This window comes from Nomascus leucogenys, chromosome 13 (assembly GCF_006542625.1).
Source record: "Nomascus leucogenys isolate Asia chromosome 13, Asia_NLE_v1, whole genome shotgun sequence".
NCBI lineage: Eukaryota > Metazoa > Chordata > Mammalia > Primates > Hylobatidae > Nomascus > Nomascus leucogenys.
The window spans coordinates 105,228,855-105,255,168 of record NC_044393.1 but is presented as its reverse complement, the minus strand read 5'-3'; the positions used below and the strand labels follow the sequence as shown (position 1 = coordinate 105,255,168).

The 26,314-nt window shown below is 56.0% G+C and overlaps 2 protein-coding genes across 2 annotated transcripts; one reads left to right on the top strand and one right to left on the bottom strand.

Annotated features, from left to right (window-relative positions):
* Positions 1-1,925: 1,925 nt before the first annotated feature.
* On the bottom strand, positions 1,926-7,795 carry LOC105740742 (translation initiation factor IF-2-like). Its single transcript, XM_012512088.2, has 2 exons — positions 6,999-7,795; positions 1,926-2,460 (listed from the first exon to the last, which is right to left on the bottom strand). Exons 1-2 carry the CDS (start codon positions 7,793-7,795, stop codon positions 2,352-2,354), a joined length of 906 nt encoding a protein of 301 aa, XP_012367542.1. The 3' UTR covers positions 1,926-2,351.
* On the top strand, positions 7,646-13,522 carry MNX1 (motor neuron and pancreas homeobox 1). The gene is made up of 3 exons (XM_030825987.1): positions 7,646-8,652; positions 11,744-11,904; positions 12,510-13,522. The coding sequence occupies exons 1-3, from the start codon at positions 7,959-7,961 to the stop codon at positions 12,861-12,863; spliced, it is 1,209 nt and encodes a 402-aa protein (XP_030681847.1). The 5' UTR covers positions 7,646-7,958; the 3' UTR covers positions 12,864-13,522.
* Positions 13,523-26,314: the final 12,792 nt, after the last annotated feature.

Here is a 26,314-nt window from a genome sequence, read left to right as displayed (position 1 = left end):
TGTGAGCCCCGAGGGCTGGCGCGGCAAGCGCCCCTCCAGCAAGCCCCTAGCTCGGAGCCCAGTGTTAGGAGCTGCTCCAACCTCGGAGCCCAGTGCGAGTTCGGGGTTCTGCTTGGGCACCAGCATACCCCAAGCTTGGGTGGCGAGGCAGGTGGCCAGGTGCGTCCCAAGCGGTGCGCGGGCTGTGCTTACCTGCGCCTGAAGGCGGCGGCCTCCCTGCTCAGGCCTCAGCCCGCCAGGCCGCGGAGGCCTGGGTGCCCCTGGACCGTCTGTCCCTAGGAAAGCACCTCTCTACCCTCCCGGCTCCCGGCCCAGCGGGCCTGACCTTCCCTCCTCTGGGCGTGCCGCTCCCCTCCTCCCGAGCTGCGGCTCCGGGGGCCCAGATGCGCCCAGGCGCCGGGAGTGGGCCACCTGTTCCGCCGGGTAATTATTTTAATGTAAGGGGCCCAGAGTCACCGGGTTCGCGCCTCTAGCAGCGACAGAAGGCGGCGGGACTGAGGAACCTTCTCCAGCCTTTCAGTGGAATTTCCCAGATGGGCCGAGGGGAAGCCGGGGCGGGTCACCAGGGGCCCTTTAACGAGTTCATTAGCCAAATTATCTTGCCCGCAGCACAGGGCCCCGGAGACTGCGGGGAGGGTGGGAGCAGAGGGCTGGAGGGTCTTTCTGCCTCCCACCTCGGTCTCTGCAGAAACAGCGGAGAGGGGCCTGTGTGCAGAAGACAAGAGAAAAGACCCAGCCGGCCCAGCTGTTGCAAGAAAGGATTCCAGTGTGCGTTTCTGCTGCAAACGCGACACCCCCTGTTGTTCCACTGGGAGGAGCTCAGCCTGGTCAAAGGCCTAGAATCACGCAACAAGGAGGTTATAATATAATAACTAATGCCATCAACCCTGATTATGGACGCAGCCCTGGTCTACAGGGCTTGCAGTCAGAGCCGGTGGCACTCTTCGTGCCTGGGTCCTCAGCCGGTTTGCCCCTCGGTGAGGCAGAGGGCGGCCCGTGCTGCTCCCAGGTGTGGTGTAAGCACTGGCTGAGGCTGCAGGAGAAGGCCGCTGAAACCCCTGAGCATCTGGGGCCTCCTGGCAGGGATGGGCACTCTAGTGGCTCGGGAACTGTCCAGAGTCCATCTTAAATCTGCCCCCACCCCACACACCCTTACTCTGTGTGTGATGGTGGCTTCTCCATGTCCACATTCTCTCTGGTAAAATATCCCAGCTCAAATGGTGAGGTGGGCAGCAGGTTCTTTTTTTCAGACAGTCTTGCTCTGTGGCCCAGGCTGGAGTGCCATGGTGCAATCCTAGCTCACTGCAGCCTCACCTCTACCCCTGGGCTCAAGCAATTCTCTTGTCCCAGCCTCCCAAGTAGCTGGGACCACAGGCACGTGCCACTGCACCGGCTAAGCAGCGGGTTCTTGACAGATTAGCCTCCCAACCCAGTTAGAAAGCAAAGGGGAGAGAGACGGGGTGCAGGGAGAAAAGCTGCCCTAGGAAAGGAGAAGAGTGGGAAGAATGCGAGGCAAAGCAGCCAGGTCCCACCGGCATATAGAGCCCCTCCCAGGCGGGCCCCCAGCCCGGGACATGAACACTGTTGGGGGCGGGGAGGGCTCTTCAGGCCTTGAATGTGTGCACCTGTGAGAAGAGGCTTAGGCAGGGTTGCAAGAGGTGAACTTGACCACAGAAGCCCATCCTGGGGAATCCCCCCTCCCCCACTGCCACAGCTCTGGGAAGTGGCCTAAGAGGAGGTGTCTCTCTCTCTCTTTCAGCCGCCAGCAGCTGCAGCTTTTGCCACCTCAGCAACTACTAAATAGACCAATTAGCGCAGACTTCCTGCCATTATCCAGCACGGACTTGGACATTAGTGTGCCAGTGTTCAGCCATAATTTCGAGTCAGAACGCGCTACAAAATTCACACACTGAAGCATTCAAATGTCCCTGAGGCGCATCTGTGTGTGTATTTGTGCTTCTTCCCTGCGTGTTTCACCCACCAGCAGCCCGCAGGGCAGCAGTCACCATCCAGGCGCGATGGACGCCACCTTCTGTGCCTCTGTCGAGTTGTATGTTGTCTGCGTTGTTCCGGGGTTGCAGAGCTGCGGGTATCTGTCAGTGTAACCCTCTCCTCCTTCCGCTAGCATGGGTGGGGGGAACAGGTGGGTTCTAAAGGGGTGCCTGGGCGCCCAGGCCAGTGCTACCAGAGAGCAGTGTGGGGCCTTTGGAAAGAGTGTTGATTCCAAAACACATTTTCCATGGAGGCTGGAGGCTGGGCTCTGGTAAAGCACACAGGCAGCGCTCTCAGCCTCGCCGTAAAGATCTCCTCTTTGCAAGACTCACGTAGCACTGTGGCCCGCAGGCTGGTGTCTATCTGGAGGGTAGTTCTGTTGCAACATTCTGGGAAAAGTCCAGCTTATGCATGTGTTTGGTGTCTACCTTGTTTCTGCCGACAGTCTGCAGAGGGCCCTGCGTGAATATGGAATAAAATAAAACAAAATAAAATGTTTGTAGCAAAGAAAAAAGACTCCAGAGAAGGCTTTCATTTCTGTGGAGGATTGTCATTCCCCCCAAAACAATGAAAGGGGCTCAAAGGAGCCTCCCTTCCCTCTCAAGGTTTGTTTCTCTTTATGACACAAGAAGCTTCGAAGAGGCTGGAAAGGATTTCACCTTGTGTCAGAAGGAGACCTGGGCCAGCGGCTGAGCCCAGGGTGGCCAGGCCTGTCCCTTTCCTTCAGGGTCCAGGGAAGCTGGGAGGCTGCCCAAGGTCTGGAAGGAGGCGGAGATTTTTGTCTAAATCCTGTGGCATCTCCCTAACTTCTCGCCAAGCCCCCTGGTAGGGGCTGGTTGTTTGCAGCCAGGGCTGGGCTCAGAGGAGAGGGTCAAGCCAGTGACTCGGGGTGTTCTGGGGGGCTCACATGGCCAGTGCAGCCTGGGTGGTGCTGGCCGTGCGAGAGGAGTCGGGGTGAGGGTGCCCTCTAAAATGGCAACAGGAAATCCAGGTTGCAGGGAGAGGCTGAGGAGGAGGGGCTGAGGGAGAAAACCCATAGAGTGGGGCACACAGCGGACCTGGGCCCACCTCAGGCCCCGCCTCGGTTTGAGGGTTTGAGTGGCAGGTCTTTGGGTTGCTAATGCTGGGCCCACCCTTTCCAGACTCCTTTAAGGCCCAGCTCCCAGGAGCCATAGAGGAGGTCAGCAGATCAAAGGACAGCACTCATGACTTGATGCCTTTGGCCCCCATGGCTCTGAAGGTGCTGGGGTTGGTGCGGGGACCTGAGCAGATGCCCCCAGCTCCGGTGGGCCTAGGCCCTCTCCGCAGATCCTCCTTCCCTCTAAGCTCCAGGAAGGAGGTTGGAGCATCTCCCAGCAGTTCCTGCTCTGACCGTCCCGGCTTCCACTCCAGCCTAACTAAGCTACTTCCTGTGCCAGGGGCAAGTCCCATCTCAAACTCGTGCTTAGGTCCCTCTGGCCAGTTACACGGCATCTTCATGCCTGTTTCCTGAAGAAAGCCTTGACAGTTTACATTGAAACGGAACTGCGTGAGTCCCCGAAGACCACATGGCTTCAGCAGGACAGGACTAATGTGCCTGGGCCCCTCTGCAGCCAAGTCCTCTCTGTTGGCCCTGGGCTTCAGTTTTGGAAACGCAAGATCTGCCCCCTCCTTCAGCCACCGAGTGCCCTTCCAGGCACCTGCTCCATTTCATATGGGAAAAAAGCAACATCTAAATGATAAATAAATGCATGACACCTGCCTCACATCTTGTGAATATGTGAATGTACAGGTTTTTTCCCCAGTCCTCACGGGTTCCCCATTGTGTGTGTAAGTCCAGATGTAAATAGACACAGACTACAACGGCGTTTTCTTTTGCAATGGTTTGTAGAAATCACCATCTCCTTCCCAAGTAGTGGAATGAAGGGCAGCTGCAGGCACTCTTCAGTTCCTTAACAGGAGGCCTGCAGAAAGCAGGCACCTGCGCTGGGCAGGGAGGAGCTGTGGCGGGAGCCAGTTGATTAGGGTGCATCAAGCCCTCTCTGCCTGTCTTGAGAAACCAAGAGTTCTAGGGAGAACTCTCCAGGGCTGAGTTCTGCCCCTGGGGCCGCTGGAGAGAAAACTCACCTGGAGACTCAGGTTTGGTAGCACTACTAGGATCAGACCTTTGATCTCTCTTTGTGGCCCTTCCCAAGACCCAAGCCCAGCTCCAGACTGCCCCAAAGCCAGCTGGGCTGGATCAATACAGATACCGGGAACAGGAAGAGACCCAGCAGGCTCCGCCTCACACATTGTAAACCACACAAAGATCCACACTTCCCAGATAGCTCCCTCTCTCCCCCACACCTGCCTCTCTCCATGCAACTTAACAGAGAACCTCCATTTTATATTAATGTATTCTTAAACATAAGCAGAACATCTGATCATTTTAAGGCCCTGTAGCTCCTTAGAGTCCATTTGGTCCAACCCCTGCTTCTGTAGACAAAGAAACAAATCCATCAAGGAGCTTCAGACTCCTGAAATGGCACCTCAGCTAGAGAGGCGGTCCGGATGGGATGCAGGGCTGCTATGCTAGGCCTCCTCGGACAGCCTTGCACAGCCCCACAGGTGGTACAGACACCTGAAGGACCTGCACACATGTTGTCCTGTCTGTGTTTCCAGGGAGGTATCCTCAGCAGGTCTCAGGCAGAACAGAAACATGAGACAGGGTGTGAAGAGGTTTTGGACCATGGTTATTGCAGAACAAAAAGGGGTGAAATTAATTCCTCTAGGAGTTAAAAAAAAAAAAAAAAGCCAGAAAACACCCACCGTGTTTTGTTGACGGAGATGGCTGATGTCAGGAGTCTGGACTACACACCCCATCACCAACTAAAATCACCCTGGCAGTGTGGGTTTTTGGTTGGAGAGAGGAACAGCATCTTCTCCAAGGTCCATCGTGGGAGATTTCTTCTGCAGCCACTCCCTTCCCCCAGCTTCCTAAATCATTGACCTCAGGACCAAGCAATCTGCCCCCAGCAGATGGGGGTGATGAGAAGAGAAAGGCAAGTCAGCCTTGGCACCAAACCGCTGGAGGAGGAGGAGGCCAAGGCTGTGTTCTCTACCCTGGGGAGGCAGAGTCACAGCCAGGGCTTCCTGCCTGGGACAGGTGGCTAAGAATCTCTGGTCTCCTTTACAATCCTTCCCTCCCGAAAAAGGAACAGATGGGATGGGGACTCAGGGCTAGGTGTACCTGAGAGCTTTGAGGGCAGCAGGGTGGGAACAGTGTGGCCTCTGCAATCAGACCTGGTCCCACTCCCAGCTCTAAGGCCGAACTGTCTGCTGGGAACAAGGATCCCAAACTCTCTGAACTTGTAGTCTAGAAAATGGAGATGATAGGCCGGGCGCAGTTGCTCATGCCTGTAATCCCACCGCTTTGGGAGGCCGAAGTGGGTGTATCACCTGAGGTCGGGAGTTCGAGACCAACCTGACCAACATGGTGAAACCCCATCTCTACTAAAAATACAAAAATTAGCCTGTCCTGGTGGCACATGCTTGTAATCTCAGCTACTAGGGAGGCTGAGGCAGAAGAATCGCTTGAATCTGGGAGATGGAGGTTGCAGTGAGCCATGATTGTGCCACTGCACTCCACCCTGGGCAACAAGAACAAAACTCCATCTCAAAAAAAAAAAAAAAAAAAAAGTTGGGGGGTGCCTGGCGCGGTGGCTCACTCCTGTAATCCCAGCACTTTGGGAGGCCGAGGTGGGCGGATCACGAGGTCAGGCTATCAAGACCATCCTGGCTAACACGGTGAAACCCCCTCTCTACTAAAAATAAAAAATAAAAAAGAAAGAAAGAAAAGAAAAGAAAATGGAGATGATAAAAATCTTCCTTCTCGTGTCATAGTGAAGATTAAGGATGAGAATTGTAGAAAGCTCATAGCACATAGTAGGTGTTCAAGAAATGCAAGCGTTTCCCTCTCTCCAGTTAGAGGCAGAAATGCATTTTTGTCACCACAAAGACATCTATCTAAAGGCACGACAAACTCCATGTGAATGCTCGCGATTTCTTTTGACCAGTGGTCGGCTCTGCAAAGCCAGATCACATTTACTCCAAGTTGCTGTCACTCATCCATTGCCATCCTCCTAACCTTCCAACCAGTCCTGTGCATCTGGGAACTACCCTGTGTTATAATGAAAACGATACCACTCGTGCCAACAAAGTCACTCTCATCAACTCTCGCCTAGGTAAAAAGCCTTTTGAGGAGAAGGGGCAAGGTCTCTATATTTGCCTTTTTAAAAATCCCTGTTGTAGCAACCTGGCCTGCTAATTTTGAAGTTTACCTGGCACTGAGTTTCTCTTTGGCTCTCTCCCCTCTCCACAGCCCCTTCCGGTCCTTTATTCGCCTCTCACCTACATAGGAAGCCCTGGAACCTGGAACTCCCTCCCGGTTCTCACGCTTGCTGGGGAAGATAACTGGGTCTAATGGCGCTATTGACAAAGCCTGGTGTTGATGCCGCTTGACTTCCCGACCCCCGTGTTGATTCTTTCAGCTTCAAAAACGCCCTTGGAAGTGGTTTCACTGTAAATATTTGAAGTGTGCGTGTGGGGGAGGGGGTGAGAACTGGATGCTCACTCCGTGCCTCGCTCACTCACGGGAAGCCCTTTCCTCTCCACTTCCCAGGAGGCCCTGGCAGCACGAGAGAGATAGCCTTTCCCCGCTCCTGCCCGGGGACTGGCCGGGGGTCGCAGCGGCAGGGCTTTCGAAGGATGCCGGGCCCTACGGGTTTTTCAGGGCCGAGATGTGTGGGCGTCGACTCCCGCAAGCCCACGGGCATCCCTCGGCAGCGAGGAAGAGCTTTGTCACCGAGGACCCGCTCCACTGAGCAGGCACGTGGGTGACGTCTGCAAGCCGGCTGGGGTTCTGCAGGCCAGAGCGCCCAGATCTACCGTCTCCGGCTTGACTGGGGCAGGGGCTCCCAGAGAGGAGTCGTGGAGGCCAAACTCACACTCACATGCGCGTTTACACCCCCACGCCCCCGCACACACACCTGAAAATGCGGGGCCTTCCCAGAGCAGATAAGGTTCGACCTGCAGAGCTTTGGCCACGGGGACAAAACCCTCCCCTGCTGCGCCCTGGAGACCCGGGAGCAGGGAGGGCTTGGGAAACACCACAGTCTTCAGTGCGCTGCCGTCGCCTCGCAGAGCGGCCAGGTCTGCGCGCAGCGTGGGCGCTCAGAAGCATGAAACCACCGCGCTCCGCAAGGCAGACGTGGACCCACTCCAGCGCAGACAAGGAGGCCGGAGAGGACGCGCGCAGCTGGCTCCAGGGACCAACCAAGTCCGGAGGGGGCCAGGTAGTCTTGGGAGCGGGTCTTGGGCCGCCGCGGGGCTCTCCAGGGGCCCGGGGGTTGCCAGTGCCCGCCGTCCGGCTCCGCACCCAGCGGAGGGCGGGCAGAGGCCCCAGGTTGAGCCTCGGAGTATCCACTCCCCGGCGGTGTCCCCGCCCGCCAGCGCCGCGCAACAGCCCGGGCTGCTTAGGACCTCGCGGCGCGGGGGCGGGGCGGCGGGCGGCCGGAACGGTGACAGGTGCGCCCCTCGGCCAATGGAGGAGCCCGCGGCCCTCCCCGGGCCCCTGCTGCGCGCGCCAATCGGAAGCCGCGCTGAGCTTCAAGTGCGCGGAGGGGCGCGGGTCCCCACCACGGCGCCAGCGGCCTCGGCGCGGTCGCCTGAGGGCTGGAGCACAGAGAACCGGGCTCCCCGGCCCGGACGCGGGGAAGCACTCGCGTGGGAGTTTGTGCGAGCGCGGCCCGGGGCGGGGCCCGCACGGAGGAGGCGCCGGGACCATGGTCACCCTCGGCTGAGTTTCCGGCGGCGACTTTGATTATTGGCAAATAACCACCATAACAATACCGAGCCCCCGGGCTTGCACCACACGCACTGACTCCGCGAGCCCGCACACGGCCGCGTCGCCCGCCACCGGGCCCTGAGCGCCAGCCCCAAACGAGCCGATGGAAAAATCCAAAAATTTCCGCATCGACGCCCTGCTGGCGGTGGACCCCCCGCGAGCCGCCTCTGCGCAGAGCGCGCCGCTGGCCTTGGTCACGTCGCTCGCCGCCGCCGCATCTGGCACCGGAGGTGGCGGCGGCGGCGGGGCGAACGGCGGGACTAGCGGCAGCTGCAGCCCCGCGTCCTCGGAGCCGCCGGCTGCGCCCGCCGACCGCCTGCGCGCCGAGAGCCCGTCGCCGCCGCGCCTGCTGGCCGCGCACTGCGCGCTGCTGCCCAAGCCGGGCTTCCTGGGCGCGGGCGGCGGCGGCGGCAGCACGGGCGGCGGGCACGGGGGGCCCCACCACCACGCGCATCCGGGCGCAGCGGCCGCTGCTGCCGCCGCCGCCGCCGCCGCCGCCGCCGCCGCCGGGGGCCTGGCGCTGGGGCTGCACCCGGGGGGTGCGCAGGGCGGCGCGGGCCTCCCGGCGCAGGCGGCGCTCTACGGCCACCCGGTCTACGGCTACTCCGCGGCGGCGGCGGCGGCTGCGCTGGCGGGCCAGCATCCGGCGCTCTCCTACTCATACCCGCAGGTGCAAGGCGCGCACCCAGCGCACCCCGCCGACCCCATCAAGCTGGGCGCCGGCACCTTCCAGCTGGACCAGTGGCTGCGCGCGTCCACCGCGGGCATGATCCTGCCTAAGATGCCCGACTTTAACTGTGAGTACCCGGCGGCCCCCGTGGATGCGCGTGGCGGGAGGGCCTCGCGCATCCTCCACCCGGCACCGCCTGCCCCTCTCTGCGCTTGGCTCCCAGCGAGCGGGGGAAGAGCTGCAAAGCCGCTTCGGCTCTGCCCCGGGCCTGCGAGGACTCGCCCGGACCCCCCAGGCGTGAGGCGGGCAGCGAATTATTAAAACGGCCATGCGCAGGCCTTGCCTTCTCTTTCTCTCTTAACGGGAAGGGGCAGTTGGAGGTGTGAGACTGAGATCTAATGATTAACCTGAAGGCTGCAGGAGAAGGAAGTCGCCGGGGGAAGGCTAGCCGAGAGCGCCCTGAATTAGGCAGGCCCGGGAATGGGGGTCAGGGCTTATCACCTGGGAAAGGAACTTGGGCCGGGTCCCCCATTCGGGCATTAGACCCGCGGCCCCTCTAGGGAGAGGAAGTGCTTCAGGAGCAGCAAACAAGAGAAATGGGCTTTGGAGGCCCGGGGAGGCAAGGCCAGGGCCCAGGGAACCCCCGGCTCTTCCCAGGGCGCTGCCCTCCTCTGGAAGGGCGTTGGATCCGGGGTGCGATGGCCGAGGCAGGTGGCCTGGCTTGAACCAGCTATGTGGGGACTCTAAACAGTAGGTGCCTGGCCTGGAATCCTGGGCGCCCAACAAGGTAACGAATGTCCCTCCAAGGTGGGGCCGAGGGAGCTCCTGTTCCCCCCAGCCCAGAGCCACTGGGCTTCGGGCAGCTTCCTCTCCATCCGGGCGGGACACCTCGCCAGAGGCCTGGGCCTCTCAGGCTTTCCTGGCACACGCGGACTCTCCAGGCTGGGGCTCCGGGGCTCTGGCTCTGCCCGCTCGCCCCATCGGGGTCAGCTACTTTTGAGTCGGGCCGCGCAGATGTATATGGCTCAACGCTTTCAGCCGCCGAACACCCAAACAAAGAGACCCCATTGTTTCTGTCTGAGTGGATTTGTTTAGACTGGGGAGATGCAGGCAGAGCAGGGGAAAAGCAAAAAAGAAAACAGAAATAAACACTCCAGAATTCAGATTCCTTTGCTGGAAGCTGTGGTTGTGACTAAACAGAGAAAACCTAGGACCCCAGAGGCTGGAGAAGTCACAAGGGGGTGAGAAAAATCCCTGCAGAACGCTGTTTGCCCACAGCCGCCCCAGGCTTTCCTAGCTCAGCTCCAAGAAGGCCCCAGTGGCCACCCATCCTTCACCTGGGAGAGTCAGCCCTACTGACTCCGGCTGGAGGAGGGAAAGCTGTCCCTCACCCCAGACACGTCTGCGTCTGCGAATCCCCTGCCAGCCTGGGCTTAAACCCAGGGTGCCCTCCTGGGCCTGGCTGCCAACCCAGGGCCCAGCCCTTCTGATAGAAAGCCACCAATATGACCTGCATTTCCCAGAGCCAAGGACGCTAAGTCGCCCACGGAGGGGGCTGGCCAGCCCAGGGCCTGTGGTCCTAGGCCTCCTGGGGCCGCTTTCTGGAGCTTCGTGGAGCCCAAGGTCACTCAGAAAATTTATGAAAGTGAGACACCTTGCCTATTTCTGATTCCAAATGTTGACCTAGAGTTGGCCAAATTTTAAACACAGCCAGCTTTAAGTTCAGAAGAGGATCCTGCAGCTGGCAATCCAAAAGGGCAGGCATAACCGCGCCAAAGACGGCAGAATGTGTTCTGAGAAGTCCTCCTCGCTGGTCACGGGGAAAACCTGTTTGGTTTCTTTAATTGGTTGTCTCTGCCCGTTGGATGGCATTTCCCAAATGGTCCCTCCGGAGCCAGTGTTTTAATTAAAGTTCTAATGTATTGTCAAGTTGGGAATTCGGGGCCTTGTTTGACTAAAGCAGGGGGCGTGGACCATCCTCTAAAGCAAATTGCCCATCCCGGGGGACCTGACCTCATCCAGGCCTGGGGCTGGCCTCCTTTCTTTCCTTTGCTTTCTTTCTTTTATTGTCCAACACTTGTCAGGCTCCTGGGAAATCAAGGGAAGTCTCGTTTTGAGGTCATAAAATTCTCTGTGATGTAACCGTGCGAAATTATGTAAATAAAGCCGGGCAGGCCTCCTCGAACACACAGAGAACCGGATCCTGCCTGCACCTCTGCCTGTAATTTGCGTAATGAGAATTGTCCTGAAAAGGCTTCTAGTCTCCCCAGGCCTTGCCCCTGCCGCCCGCACCCTGAGGAGGGGGCATGCCAAGAAAAACATTTGAAAGGTGGGAGGGTCCCTGATCAATACACAGACTTGGACCCTGGGTTTGGTCCTGTTGCACCCATCCTCTCTCCCTTCCCTCCCTCCCTCCCTCCCTTCCTTCCTTCTTTCCTTCCTTCCTTCCTTCCTTCCTCTCTCCCTTCCCTCCCTCCCTCCCTTTCTTCCTTCCTTCTTTCCTTCCTTCCTCCCTCCCTCCCTTCCTCCCTCTTTCCCTCTCTCCCTCCCTCCCTCTTTCCCTCTCTCCCTTCCTTCCTTCCTCTTCTTTTTCTCCTCCTCGTCCTTTTCTGTTTTAAGGAGGCAGTGCAGGGAGACCTGGAACAGCAGGACCAGCTCTTCCCAGACCTGTTTGGATCTGAGCCTGAATCTCTAGGAAGGCGCAGTGAGAAGAGGGGGAGAGATTTGGTTCTCACCACTCACTGCTCCTTTCTTTTATTATTTTATTATTTTTTATTTATTGAGAGATGGGGTCTTGCTGTGTCGCCCAGGGTACAGTGCGGGGGTGCAGTCTAGCTCACTGCAGCCTTGAACTCCTGGGCTTCCCGGAACCTCCCTTCCTGGCCCCCGACTGGCCTCACTTCTCCTCTTGCCTCTGGGTCAATCCACTGCTACCAAAGCCGGCTCCTGTGGAGAGGAAGCCTCCTGCGATGGGCCCTGTTTAACAGGGACACTCAGACGTCTCCCAGCCAAAAATAAAAATAAAAATTGGTCTCATTAACTCCAAACTACCCATTTCCACTTGGTGGTCCCGAGTCCGCATTCCTTGGAGTGGGCACTGATAAGTGAGGGAACAGCCCCGCCCTCTGCAGGGCCAGGCCTTGGCACTGGAGCCTTGAGGGTAGTGGTACCAGCAGCAACGGGAGGGGCTGTAGGCCTCACTGCCCTTTGGTCCCCAGCCCAGGCGCAGTCGAACCTCCTGGGGAAGTGCCGCCGGCCGCGCACCGCCTTCACCAGCCAGCAGCTGCTGGAGCTGGAGCACCAGTTCAAGCTCAACAAGTACCTGTCGCGGCCCAAGCGCTTCGAGGTGGCCACCTCGCTCATGCTCACCGAGACCCAGGTGCGCGCCCTCCCCGCCCCCGACGCATCCCGGCCTCCCAGGGGACACTGTTAACCTTTGCACTTGTGACCCACGGGCAGTCTGAGGCATCTGATGCTGCGCCTCGACGGTTCAGACGGCAGGCGCACGGGTTCCTCTAAGGAGCCCAGAGCGCCGATTCAGTAGCTTCAGGTGGGGCCCAAGAATCAGCACTTAACCACCCCTCCTTTCATTCTGAAGAAGGTGATCCCCAGGCCGCATTCGAGAAATTTTGTTCCAGGAGAGAGGAGGGAACATCCTGAGATTTACCGCGACGTAGCCAGCTGCCCTGACCCTTCCTCGGCAGACGGAGGTCGCGGGTAGAAAAGTCCCCGGCCTGGGTCGTTGGGGACATAGTCCTAGCTGCCACGGAGCTCCAACCCAGCTCTGGGGTTTGCTGCTGAGTGGGGGGTTGGGGGGAGGAGGAAGCTACGAGCCCCCTCCCCATTCCGCTTCTAAGTCGTCTCACCCTGAGGCCATTCCAGGGACGACCCGCTGGGACCCAGGCGCGCGCGGCCGGGGGACTCCGGGGACAGGAAGCCCTGGGGTGGCGGTGGCCGGTTTCTCACGCCCGCTTGTGCCCGCAGGTGAAGATTTGGTTCCAGAACCGGCGGATGAAATGGAAACGCAGCAAAAAGGCCAAAGAGCAGGCGGCGCAGGAAGCGGAGAAACAGAAGGGCGGCGGCGGGGGCGCGGGGAAGGGCGGCGCGGAGGAGCCGGGCGCAGAGGAGCTGCTGGGGCCGCCCGCGCCCGGGGACAAGGGCAGCGGACGCCGCCTGCGGGACTTGAGGGACAGTGACCCCGAGGAGGACGAGGACGAGGACGACGAGGACCATTTCCCCTACAGCAACGGCGCCAGCGTCCACGCCGCCTCCTCCGACTGCTCCTCGGAGGACGACTCGCCGCCCCCGCGGCCGGGCCACCTGTCCGCGCCCCAGTAGGGGCCCCGCAGCCCAGCAGGTACGGAGCGCCCCGGCCGGCGGCTTCTCCCGGAGGCCCCGGCGCCCGCACCCATCCGGCCCGGCCCCGAGAGCAGGCTCGGCCGCCGCCCCATGGACCCTTCGCCCAGGCCGGGGCTGGAGGGATTCGGCCGCGGCCTCCGGTCCTGGGCGCTTACCTTTTAAGCAAGGGCGCCTCACCTGCTCTTCAAGAAACAGCGAGAGGGAGACCCAGGGGGCTGAAACTTGAACTCTGGTTCTTTTAAAATTAATTTTGGTTGGTGTTGGGGGAGGCGCGAGTGCCTGTGAGAAGAACCGACCCACTCTCCGCAAGGGGAAGCCTCCCGTCTCCCCCTTTCCCCGCGTCCAAGAAGGCGGAAACCCACAGTGTTACCTGACTTCTGAAACTTGAAACCGCCTCTGGAGCCGCCATTCTGCAGAGTATTTGGAAAAAGAAAAAAGGGTTTATGCATACGTCCCTGGGGTCGGGGGATTATGTCACGAGCGTTCAAACTGCTGGAAATCTCAAAACTGTACTGTCTTTATTTTTGTATATTGTATTTATATATAAAAAGAAACGTCTACGTATGCATGCTAAATTATTATTTAGCTTCTCCCATCGCCCACGATGGAATGTAAAATAAATTGGTTTTGTACTGGATCAGCGTGCACGCGTTTTGGGGGGTTATGCCCGCGGCATTACCATTTGCTTGTAGGAATGTTGGGGAGGGTGTCTACTCGGCGGTTGGCAGCTGAGGGTGAAAATCGGAGTCTCAAGTGGGTGTCAGCACCACCTCCGCGCCTGCTGCTGGGGAGTCGCAGTGTGAAGTGTTGGCAAAAATACCTATGGCCAGGTGTCAGCGCATGCCCGGCTGCCTGGTGCACACCTGTCCTGGGACACGTGCCCTTCGGAAGCGGAGCTGTGGACTCTATTTATTTTCCTATTTCCTTGCTAGCTCTTGCTTCGTTGGCGCTCCAGAAGTGGAAATACGCTATTTGGACATTTCAGAAAATAAGCTTCAAACGACTAGGCGTTAGTAGCATGTGGGGTCCCTGCGATCTCAGGCGCTACTGAGGCACATTTTCCGGAACGCATCGAATTGCGCAGTGCTTCTCTCTCTCCTCGACCCCGGCCCTCCCTGTTGGCAGAACCTTCCTTGTCTGGCCAGGATCGGTCTTCTTGGCTCTGCAAACACGTCCGCGAGGACAGCGGCGGACTGCAGCAGCCCTCCGCACCGCGGCTGCAGCGGCTCCGGGTTAATCAGCCTCTGCAGCGTGCGCCATCAATCACCGCAGCCAGGCCCAGCGCCATGTGCTCCACACATGCGGGCTCAGCCCGCGCTCTCGCCCGCCCAGGAGCGCAGGCCCGCGGCCCACCCAGCCCGGCGCGCCTCCCGGACCCCTTCCCCCATCGATGACCCAGTGGCCTCTCCTGGCCCCGGAGCAGACAGGCGACGGGGACGCCACTCCAGTCCCCTCTCCCGGGCCTTCCTCCTCCCTTCTGTTTGTCACTTTCTCAGCAGCACCTGCGTGTGCCCTTCTCCTCCCTCCTCCCCTCCCCTCCTCCCAGCTGATAAAATGAGTTCAGAAGGGCCTGGCGTTTCATTTGGGTGATTACCGCGGGGCGAGCGCAGCCACTCCTCTGCCTCAGGGCGCGGGGAGATTAATATCCTTTCTGGCAACTCATTATCACCCCGGGCCCCTTCCATAAAATCAACCTCAACCAAGGCCGGGGCGCGGCTGCTGGGAGTCCAGGCAGAAGCAGCTGCTGGGCGCTGGCGCAGGGGCCGGGCCTCCGCCGCCTGGGGTCCAAAGGTGTTTGGGGGAACTGGGAGAGGGTTTGCCACTGGTGGAGGAGGCGGAGTGCCCAGAGAAAGAGGGTGGGAAAACCGGAGGGAATGGGGGGAAGACATGCTTTTTTTTTTTTTTTTTTTTGGTTTTTTAAAATCTGCAATCCGTACATTTCTTTTTAATTTCTAACACATTGGTGAGGTTTAGCCTGCAGCAATCTCTTCCCCGGCTGGCCCCACATCTGGGGGTTATTTTCCCCTTGGGCTCAGCCGGCCCAGCCTCAGCGCCCTCACCAACACTGGGCAGCCAGGGAAGAGTGGGGGCTCGGCCCGGAGCTGGGGTGCCCCAGGCCTCCGCGGAGGGTCTGTCCCTCTATCCCCCAGGGACAGGCGCTTCCTCTGGGACGCGGGGAAGAGCGACATCAAAGGAAGACGCTGTTAATAGGGCCGCCCCTCCCCCGTCCTCCAGCAGAGCCAGGCCCCGGACCCGCGCCGGCCCCTGCGCCTCCAGCAGGCCGCTCAATCGCCGCGGAATTTATCTCGCTAATAAATTTAATGATCAATTCGTTCTTGTCACAGTAGCTCTTCCCCAAATCAATTATAGCAAATTTAAATATAATCACTGGCTCGTCCTCATCCACTCCGGGCACGGTGAACAATTCATTCTGCCTAATGAACGGTCTTGAGGCCCGGCTCTGCCCGCCTTGCGGGCGCGACCCCCATCCCTGGGCGCCGCGCCCGGGGTCGCTGACTCGGCTCGGCCTGGGGCGGTGGTCCCTCGGGGCCCAGGCCTCCAATCGCTCCTGAGCCGCCAGCTGACCCCGCGCATGGGGGAGAAAGTCTTTGCAGCCCTCAAGAATCCGGTTCTCAGGACCTGAAGCCAGGTCTACGCAGGGGGACCCCAGAGGGAGCTGAGGCGGTGTTTTCAGACGGGCCCAGGCTTCACCCACGGGACATTTCTGCTGTCCTCTAGCTGTCCCGGAGGCCTGCGGATCTCACTGCCTTAAATAGAAGCGAAGGTACGCGGGGGGGAGACCCCCGCGGCGGCCGTCACTGCGACCCGGGGCGCTGGGTCCCTTGGAGGGGCCCCACCCAAAGCTGACCCTGTCCCCTGGAACCCAGCCTGGCCTCCCTGCCCTACCGAGGCCCCCACCTCTTGGCCACCGTTTTCTTTGCTCTGATGTGAGTTCTCCTCTATTCTTAGAAAGGGCGCCTTGCTGTGGGCGAATTCTGCCGGGCGTGCAAATGCATGTGGAGGAAGCCTTTTTTGTGACGGGAGAAAACAGTTCACACACGCCCCCCAGAGGGAGGCCCAGCGGGCTCCTCTCCAGCCCCTCCTGGAGCTCCGGCTGCCAGGTGAGAGGCAGCCAGGAGAGCCCGGTTAATCCCTGGTGTCAGAGAGTAAAGAAACAACTCGAAGGGAGAGGAGGTGGACCTGTCCCTTCCCCCATCGGGTGACTTTCCTTCTTTGATACTGAACGCAAGGCAACCAAAGCAAAAATAGACAAATGGGACTGCATCAAACTGAAAAACGTACGCGCCACAAAGGACGATCAACAAGAGTGAAAGGCAACCTGGGGATGGGAGCCATGATCTGCAAAACGCGAATCAGGGAATGGGTTAATATCCAGAGTATGTAACTCTCAGCACTCTACAACAAAACCAAATTAAATGGGCAAATGACTTGAATGATATGACTCCAAATAAAATTTTGAAATGGCAACACACATATGAAAAGATGCTCAACACCAATAACCATCAGGGAAATGCAAATCAGAGCCACAGATCCACCTCACAGCTGTTAAGATGGCCAATATAAAACAAACAAAAAGCACAGAAAATAGCAAGTGTTGGTGAGAATGTGGAGAAACTGCAGCTGTGGTCAGAATGTAACACGGCATAGCCATTATGTAAAATAATACAGAATTTCCCTCAAAAAATTAAAAATCAGGCTGGGCACAGTGGCTTACACCTGTAATCCCAGAGCTTTGGGAGGCCAAGGCGGGTGGATCACGAGGTCAGGAGTTCAAGACCAGCCTGGCCAAGATGGTGAAACCCCGTCTCTACTAAAAATACAACAAATTAGCCGGCCATGGTGGTGGGCGCCTGTAGTACCAGCTACTTGGGAGGCTGGGGCAGAGAAGTGCTTGAACCCTGGAGGCGAAGGTTGCAGTGGGCCGAGAATGTGCCACTGCACTCTAGCCTGGGCGACAGGGCTAAAAAAAAAAAAAAAAATCAAATTACCATATGATCCAGCAGTCTCAGGTCTGGGTATATATCCAAAAGAATTGGAAAAAAACAAAAAGATCTCAAAGAGACATTTGCACACCCGAGTTCACTGCCGCACTCTTCACAATTGCCAAGAGGTGGACGCAGCCTACGTGTCCATCAACAGAGAAATGGATGAGGAAAATGTGGTACACACATACGGTGGAGCGCTATTCAGGCTTTCAAAAGAAGAAATTCCTGTCACGTGCTACAACACCCATGAACTCTGAGGACTTTATGCTGAGTGAAATACCCAATTACAAAAGACAAACACTGACCCTGCGTGGGGGTGCCCTCCTGCTGTCCCAGCTACTGCGGAGCCAAGGCGGAAGGACGGCTTGAGCCCAGGGGCTCCAGGATGCAGTGAGCTGTGATGGTACCATTGCACTCCAGCCTGGGCCACAATGTGAGACCTTATCTCTAAAAAAAAAAAAAGTAATAAATAAGCAAGCAAATAAACAAAAAGACAAATGCCGCAAGATCGTGTGAAATATCAGCTTAGATGAGTCAAACTCTGAGAGAGTAGAATGGTGGTTGCTAGTGGTTCGGAGGGGGGTACTGGGGAGTCGGTGTTTCTTGGGGACAGAGTTTCAGTTTGGGAAGATGAGAAAGTTCTAGCATCTGTTGCATAATGCATATAGTTAACCCTCCGGTACTAACACGTGAATGGTCACAATGACTGTAAAAATAATTTTGTTTTTTCTTCCTTCCTTTTCCTCTTCCCTCCGTTCTCCCTCTCCTCCCCTCCGACCCCAGCCCCTCCTTGCTGAGCTGCTCCGGAGGGGCGCCCGGGCCTGTTCCTCAGCACCTCTCAGGTTTCCGGGTTAAGTGACCTGCGGCCTCCCCCTCCCCGCCGCCCCCCCACCCCCGCCGCCAGTGCAGGGCAGCGCTGAGTGCGCCCCAGGCTTGGAGGGGGCTGCCGGGCGGAACCGTCCGGGGGAGGGGAGTGCGGCGCGGAGGGGCGCTGGGACCCGCGTGGGGCGCGGAGGCGAAGGGGGCGCCCCCCAGCCCCCCGGTATCAAAGTCCTGCGGAGCGCTGTCTCCCTCCATAAAACTAATCCCGTCGGAGGTGTGACCTCCACCAGGAATGCCGCGGCGTTCCCGACCACAAGGGCAAATATGTTTTTCAGATTTGGTTTTTATGGTGGGATTAAAGTTTATTTTCCATAATAGGGCACCTAATAAAACTCCTAAAGCCGGCCGGGCCTCCAGCTGGTGGCCTGGTTTCACACTTTCACTTCGTAAATCACTTTACGACGCACCAGGTGTGTCTCAAGCTGGACCCAACAGGAACGGGCTGCGGCCGCGGGTTTGTCCAGCGCGGGGGTCCCCGGGTTCGCGCCCCCCCGCTCCGCCCCCGCGCCCAGCTCCGCCCCCGGGCTCCCCCATCCGCGGCTGCAGGGGACCCTCGGGGAGGAGGCGGGCCCGGCCGAGGCTTCCTGAGGACCCCGCGGCCCCGGGCCCGCCCCCCGGCCCCGCGCCGACCCTACATTCCGCCTGCGCACCTGGCGCCCCTCCCCGTGTACATACCGTGCGGACAATGCGCGCCCCGGGCCGGACAAAGGTGCCCCCGAGGCGGCGAGCGAGGCGGGGCGCGGTTTACCCAGCTGGGGGCAGGAACAAAGGCGCGGCCTTATCGCCCGCGGGCCGGGGCGGGCCGGGGTCAGGCCGGGGGCCGCGGGCGGGGCCTCTCCAGACCGGGACGGGGTCGGGGGCGCCGCGCAGGCCTGGGCTCGGGGTTTGCTGGGTGGGCTCAGGACGCGGTGACCCAGGGGCTCGGCCCGAGGCGTTTCACCCCCGATCGCCGCCCTGAGGGTGTCCGGGTCCGGAAGAAACTGCTGAAGTGAGCGCTGGAAGCGAGAGAACGGGGACTCTTGGAGCCTGGAACTGGTGCCTGTGCTTCGGGCTAGAAGTGAACCTGTTTTTTTATAAAAAATATTGATATGTATTATTGTAGATATTTTATTACTCAGAGAAGGTGGAAGAAACGGCCTGTTTTTATGACAAAGCCTGTAGTTTTGTATTTGCCTTTTGTTAACATTGCAGTTCACCTTCCCGCTTAGCAGCCTTTCTGCCAAGGAAAGAAGGAAAGGAAGGAAATGAAGAAAAGGAAGGAAAAAAAAAAAAAGTAAGGATCAGTTCCTGGGCAGGGGATATTGTGAGGAGCATGACAGCGCCCAGCATGGAAGGAAGGAAGGAAGGAGGGAAGGAGGGAAGGAGGGAAGGAAGGAGGGAAGGAGGGAGGGAAGAAAGGAAGGAGGGAAGGAGGGAAGGAGGGAAGAAAGGAAGGAGGGAAGGAGGGAAGGAAGGAAGGAGGGAAGGAAGGAGGGAGGGAGGGACGGAGGGAGGAAAGGAGGGAGGGAGGAAAGGAGGGAGGGAGGGAAAAAAAAGCGTAAGGACCAGTTCCTGGGCAGGGGACATTGTGAGGAGCATGACAGTGCCCAGCGTCTTTTCTAGAAAGCTCGGACAGGACGGGCACCTGAGAGGAGGCTCCGGCTCTGGCCCATTAAGCCTCAGGCTTAGCTGGCTCCTGCGAACTGCGTCTGTCAACGTCCCTGCTTTAGGCAGGGCCGCACCCAGGATGCTGAGGGTTCTGACTCCTCAGAGCAGGGGGGCCACCCCTGTAATAGGAAGCTTGCAGTGTTTCTGTAATAATAGAAAACTCTGTAAAGGAAATGCAAGGTGAGGGGGTTCCTGACAGCTTTACTACATCTTATTATTATCTCTTCTTTAAATTTTAATTTTTGTGGGTACATAGTAGGTATATGTATGTGTGGGGTACCTGAGATGTTTTGATATGAGAAGCAACTCTCAGTAATCACTTCATGGAGAATGGTGCACCCATCCCCTCCAGCATTTACTCTTTGTGTTACAAACAATCCAATTAGACTCTTAGTTATTTTTAAATATACAGTTAAATTATTGACTATAGTCACCCTGCTGTGCTATCAAATACTAGGTCTTATTCGTTCTTTCTATTTTTTTGTACCCATTAACCCTCCCTACCTACCCCGCAATGTCCCCGCCGCCCACCACCACTCCCCTTCCCAGCCGCTGGTAACCAGCCTTCTATCCTCTATCTCCATGAGTTCCGTGGTTTTGACTTTTAGATCCCACAAATGAGTGAGGACATGCAATACAAATTGTGTTTTTTCTTCAGTCTGCAATATGTATATATTACCTTTTACTACCTGGTCCATTTATTGTCATGATTAACTTATTCCAGGTCTTTAGATGCACACATGTCATCAGATTAAGCACAGGCTGACCTCGTTTGATTATGCTTTTTGCTTTTTTGCACTTCACAGATATTTCATTTTTTACAAATTGATGGCTTGTGGCAACCCTGCATAAAGTAAATTTGTCGGCGCTGTTTTTCCAACAGCATGTGCTCACTTCATGTTTGTGTCACATTTGGTAATTCTTGCAATTACCAAGAATTCCTGCAAGTATCAAATTGTTTCATTATTATTATACCTGTTATGTGATCTATGATCAGTGACCTTTGATGTCACTATTTTAATTGTTTTGAAGTCCCACAAACCTTGCCCATATAAGATGGTGAACTTAATCGATAAATATGTGTGTGTCCTGACTGCCCTACCAACAGGCTATCCTCCGTCTCTCTCCCTCTCCTGGGGCCTCCCCGTTGCCTGAGACACCACAATATTGAAATGAGCCATGTAATAACCCTGCAATGTCCCCTAAGTTCAAGTGAAAGGAAGAGTCACACATCTCCTACTTTCAATCAAAATCTAGAAATGATTAAGCTTAGTGAGGAAGGCATGTTGAAAACTGAGACAGGCTGAAAGCTAGGCCTCTTGTGTCAGTTAGCCAAGTTGTGAATGCAAAGGAAAAGTTGTTGAAGGAAATTAAAAGTGCCACTCCAGTAAACATGCAAATAATAAGACAGAAACAGCCTGACTGCTGATATGGAGAGAGGTTTAGTGCTCTAAATAGGAGATTAAACCAGCCACAATATTCCCTAAGCCACAGCCTAATCCAGGGCCAGGCCCTAACTCCAAGGGCCTTCTGGGAGGGCTGAGAGGTGAGGAAGCTGCAGAAGAGCTGGAAGCTGGCAGAAGTTGGTTCATAAGGTTGAAGGAAAGAAGCCGTCTCCATAACATAAAAGTGCAAGGTGAAGCAGCAAGTGCCAATGGAGAAGCTGCTGCAAGTTCTCCAGAAGATACAGCTAAGGTATTTGATGATGGTGACTTCATACACAGGTTTTCAGTGTCGACAAAACAGCCTTCTATTGGAAGAAGATGCCATCTAAGACCTTCATAGCTGGAGAGGAGAAGTCAGCACCTGGCTTCAAAGCCTCAAAGGACAGGCTGACTCTCTTGTGAGGGGCTAATGCAGCTGATGACCTTAAGTTGAAGCCAGTGCTCATTTAGCATTCCAAAAATCCTAGGGCCCTTAAGAATGATGCTAAATCTACGCTGCCAGTGCTCTGTAAATGGACCAACAAAGCCTGGATGACAGCACAATCTGTTTACAGCATGGTTCACTGAATAGTTTAAGCCCAAGTTGAGACCTACTGCTAAGAAAAAAGGCTCCTTTCAAAATATTGCTGTTCATTGACAATGCACCTGGTCACCCGAGAGCTCTGATGGAGATGTACAAGGAAGTTAATGTTGTTTTCATGCCTTCTAACACAGCCATGAAACATTCATTCTGCAGCCCATGGATCAAGAAGTAAATTTGACTTTCGAGTGTGCTTATTTGAGAAATACATTTTGTGAGGCTATAGGTGCCATAGATAGTGATTCCTCTGATGGATCTCGGTAAAGTAAATTGAAAACCTCCTGAAAAGGATTCACCATCCTAGATGCCATTATGAACATCATGATTCATGGGAGGAGGTCAAAATATCACAACAGGAGTTTGGAAGAAGCTGATTCCAGCTCTCATGGATGACTTTGAGGGGCTCAAGGCTGCAGTGGAGGAAGTGACTGCAAATGTGGCAGAAACAGCAAGAGAACTAGGACTAGACATGGATCCTGAAGATGGGACTGAGTTGCTGCGATCTAGGATAACACATGAACCGATGAGGAGTGGCTTCTGAGGGATGAGCAAAGAAAGTGGTTTATTGAGCTGGAATCTACTTTTGGTAAAGATGCTGTGAACATTGTGGAAATGACAATAAAGGATTTAGAATATTCCATAAATTTGAGCGTTTGAGAAGATTGACTCCAATGTTGAAAGAAGTTCTACTGTGGGTAAAATGCTATCAAACAGCATTGCATACTACAGGGAAATCTAGCGTGAAAGGAAGAGTCAAGCAATGTAACAAACTTCATTGTTGTCTTATTTTAAGAAATTACAGCCAGGCATGGCGACTCATGCCTGTAATCCCAGCACATTGGGAGGCCGAGGTGAGAGGATCGCTTGAGCTCAGGAGTTCGAGACCAGCCTGGGCAACATATGGAGAGCCCTCTACCAAAAAATTATCTGGGCATGGTGGCGCATGCCTGTAATCCTAGCTACTCCGGAGGCTGAGGCCAGAGGATTGCTGAAGCCCAGGAGTTCAAGGCTACAGTGAGCTATGATTGTGGTGCTGCTCTGCAGCCTGGGCAACAGAGTGAGACCCTTTATCTAACAAGAAAAAAGAAGGAAGGGAGGGGGAGGGGCAGGGGGAAGGGAGAGGGAGGGAGGGAGGAAGGCAGATACATTGCCACAGCCACCCCAACCTTGAGCAGCCACCGTCTTGATCAGTCAGTAGACATCACACTGAGGCAAGGCTACCAGCAAAATCATTGCCGCTTGCTAAAGGGCCAGGATGCTTAGCATTTTTTAGCAATAAAGTGTTTTTTAATTTTAGTGACAGGGTCTTACTTTGTCACCAAGGCTGGAGTGCAGTGGTGTGATCATGGCTCTCTGTGGCTCAAGTGACCCTCCTGCCTCAGCCTCTCAAGTAACTGGGACCACAGGCACATGCCACCACCCTCGGCTAATTTTTAAAAATTTTGTAAAGACTGGGTCTTGCCATGTTGCCCAGGCTGGTCTTGAACTCCTGGACTCAAGTGATCCTCCTGCTTTGGCCTCCCAGAGTGCTGGGATTATAGGCATGAGCCACTGCATCCATCTAGTCCTTTTTTTTTTTTTTGGTGGTAAAACATACATAACAGCATTTATCATTCTTCCCATTTGTAAGTGTACAATTCAGTGGTGTTAGATACACTTGAAATGCGAGGTAGCCATCACCCCTAGCTACACCCCAAACTTTTTCATTATTTCCACACAAACTCTGCACCCGTTAACCATGACCTCCCTTGCCCCTGCACCAAGCCCCTGGTCATCTCCATTTATGAATCTGCCTATTCCAGATATGTTTTTTTTTCTTTTTTTTTTTTTTTTTTTTGAGACAGAGTCTGCTTCTGTTGCCCAGGCTGGAGTGCAGTGACACGATCTCAGCTCACTGCAACCTCCGCCTCCTGGGTTCACGCAATTCTCCTGCCTCAGCCTCCCGAGTATCTGGGATTACAGGCGCCCACCACCATGCCCGGCTAGTTTTTTGTGTATTTTTAGTAGAGACGGGGTTTCACTATGCTGGCCAGACTGCTCTCGAACTCCTGACCTCATGATCCGCCCGCCTCAGCCTCCCAAAGTGCTGGGATTACAGGCGTGAGCCACTGTGCCCAGCCTATTTTGTTTTTTTCTTTTTTTGAAACATGGTCTGGCTCTATCGCCCAGACTGAAGTACAGTGATTCGATGACGACTCAGTGCAGCCTCGACCTCCCAGGCTCAAGCAATCCTCCTGCCTCAGCCTCCCGATTAGCTGGGACTACAGATGCATGCCACCATGCTCGGCTAATTTTTTTGCATTTTTTGTAGAGATGGGGTTTTGCCATGTTGCCCAGGCTGGCCTCAAATGCCTAAGCTCAAGCGATCCGCCTGCCTCAGCCTCCCAAAGTCTGGGACTGCAGGCGTGAGCCACTGTGCCTGGCCAGTTTTTGGTTCTTTTTTTTAACTCCCCACAGTATCCAGTGTAGAGATGGCACTGTGCCAGCCCTCCTTCCAAAGAGGCTCCCTGGCCAGAGATTTCACTTTGAAAATAAAGCTAATGCATCAATGCATCAAAACACAAGCAAGTCCTTTTATACATTTAAAGCCAGAAACACAGCTGGGCGTGGTGGATCACACCTGTAATCCCAGAACTTTGGAAGGCCAAGGTGGGTAGATCACCTGAAGTCAGGAGTTCAAGACCAGCCTGGCTAACATGGTGAAACCCCATCTCTACTAAAAATACAAAAAATTAGCCAGGCATGGTGGCGTGTGCCTGTAGTCCCATCTACTCGGGAGGCTGAGGCACGAGAATTGCTTGAACCTGGGAGGCGGAGGTTGCAGTGAGCTGAGATTGCGCCATTGCACTCCAGCCTGGGCAACAAGAGCAAAACTCTGTCTCAATAAATAAATAAATAAAAACCAGAAACACGGGCCAATTTCATCTTGCAGAAATCTTTCCCTTTGTTTTCACAGGTAAAGAAGGCACAGGCACCCTCACCTCCTGCACTCTAGGCAGCTTCCAAAATTGACTAAAATATCCTGAGAGCTTTCCAGGAAGCCGCAGGGAGCCCTCGACCTGTTTGAATCTCTGGCTGCCGGTGGATTGGCGAGTCACTCCCACGCCCCAGCTCCCGCCTGCAGGTGCCTGCAGAGATGCTGCCCTTCCGTGGCACTCCCAGGGCCCCACACCTCAAGATTTCCGCGGCCTTCTCCCTTCTATCTTCGTACAACAAAGTAATTTGCTTTTAATGACCGCCGGTGTTTTCCTTCCCAGTTCTATTTGAGCAGATAATGTATCTGAGGCCTCCGTAACAGGGTTAAACCACTGTGACCCTCATAATCAGAGCACAGAAACAAACTCTATTTACTCATAAATGTGGCTGTGTCTCCAGTGTGCAGCTGCCTCCTAATCACAGATGGTGTGATAATATTTTGCTTTTATCAGCCCTCTCACTCACGGATGACAAAGTGCTTTATTATCCCATTAGGCAGGGAGCGCCACTGCGACTTCAATGGCACTTTGGGCTCCAGGCCCTGGGAAGCTCTCCGGGGTGGCAGGCTTGAGGGCACAGAGCTCCTGCCATCCGTGTGCAGAGTCGCTTCCCTCAGAGCCCCCCAGGCCGTAGGAACCAGAGGACATGGATTTGAGGGAAGCAGGGCAGGAAGGAGCAGCTCCCAGGCGCTCCCCGGTGTCCTGGCCCGACTCCCGGACCTCCTTGAGTCCTGACCACGTGCACAGCCTGCAGCTGCCAGGACCCGGCTCCCGCCATACCCGGACCCCCTGCTTTGGCCGTGGAATCTGCTCGGGCAGACAGAGCTCATCCGCCGCTGCCTCTCTCCTGACTCCTCAGCACCAGTGACTGGTTCTGCCGCTCCACGTGCCCCAAGCACTCAGCTAGGAAGCTAGCGGGTCCTGGAGGCCGCGGCACCCGCCTGTCTCCGCGTGAAGATGCGGGTGCCTGCAGGTCTGGGGGCAGAACAGCTGCACCAGCTCCCCTAGGGAGCTGCGGCAACTCAGATTCGTCCAGGCTCTGACTCGGGGCCTGCGGAGGGGAATCCTGTAGTGAAAGACGGCAAAGTGAGAATCGCGCTCTCTCCTGGTGCCTCGCCCGTGATGCCTCAGAGTTCTGAGGAAGACCAGACCCATCCAGAACCTTCTGGGGGAACAGCCCTCTGCCCGTCAGTGTGAGCTATTTATTTATTTATTTATTTATTTAATTTATTAAGACTGAGTCTCACTCTTGCCTAGGCTGGAGTGCAGGTGGGGTGATCTCGGCTCACTGCAACATCCGCCTTCCAGATTCAAGTGATTCTCCTGCCTCAGCCTCCCGAGTAGCTGGGATTACAGGCACCTGCCACCACGCCCAGCTAATTTTTGTATTTTTAGTAGAGACGGGAGTTCACCATGTTGGCCAGGCTGGTCTCGAACTCCTGACCTCAAGTTATCCGCCTGCCTTGGCTTCCCAAAGTGTTGGGATTATAGGTGTGAACCACCTCGCCCAGCCCTCATGTGAACTATTTTAACAGTGTCAATGCACAGGAAAAGAGGAACACTCATTCCTTCACACACACAGGGGTGGAGGAACAGTTCTGGAAGTCCATCTTGTGTGATAGACCCGCTGTGTCTGAGCTCTGTGTTGAGTGCTCTGTGGGTGCGGCAGGACACCTGGGCCAGTGCAGCAGGTCCCCGCAAGCTCCCCAGCCCACACTCCGCTGCCTAGGTGTGAGGCTCGAACACCACGAGAACTTGATTTATCAGTGTTATTTCCACCATTGCTGAAGTAGGAAACCAGACTCCGTCAGCCCTATTAAGTCTGATTCAGAAAACAGAGGGCCTTTAAAACCCTTTGTCCCTTGAAGGCAGAAAGGGCGAGAGTGCTGGCGAT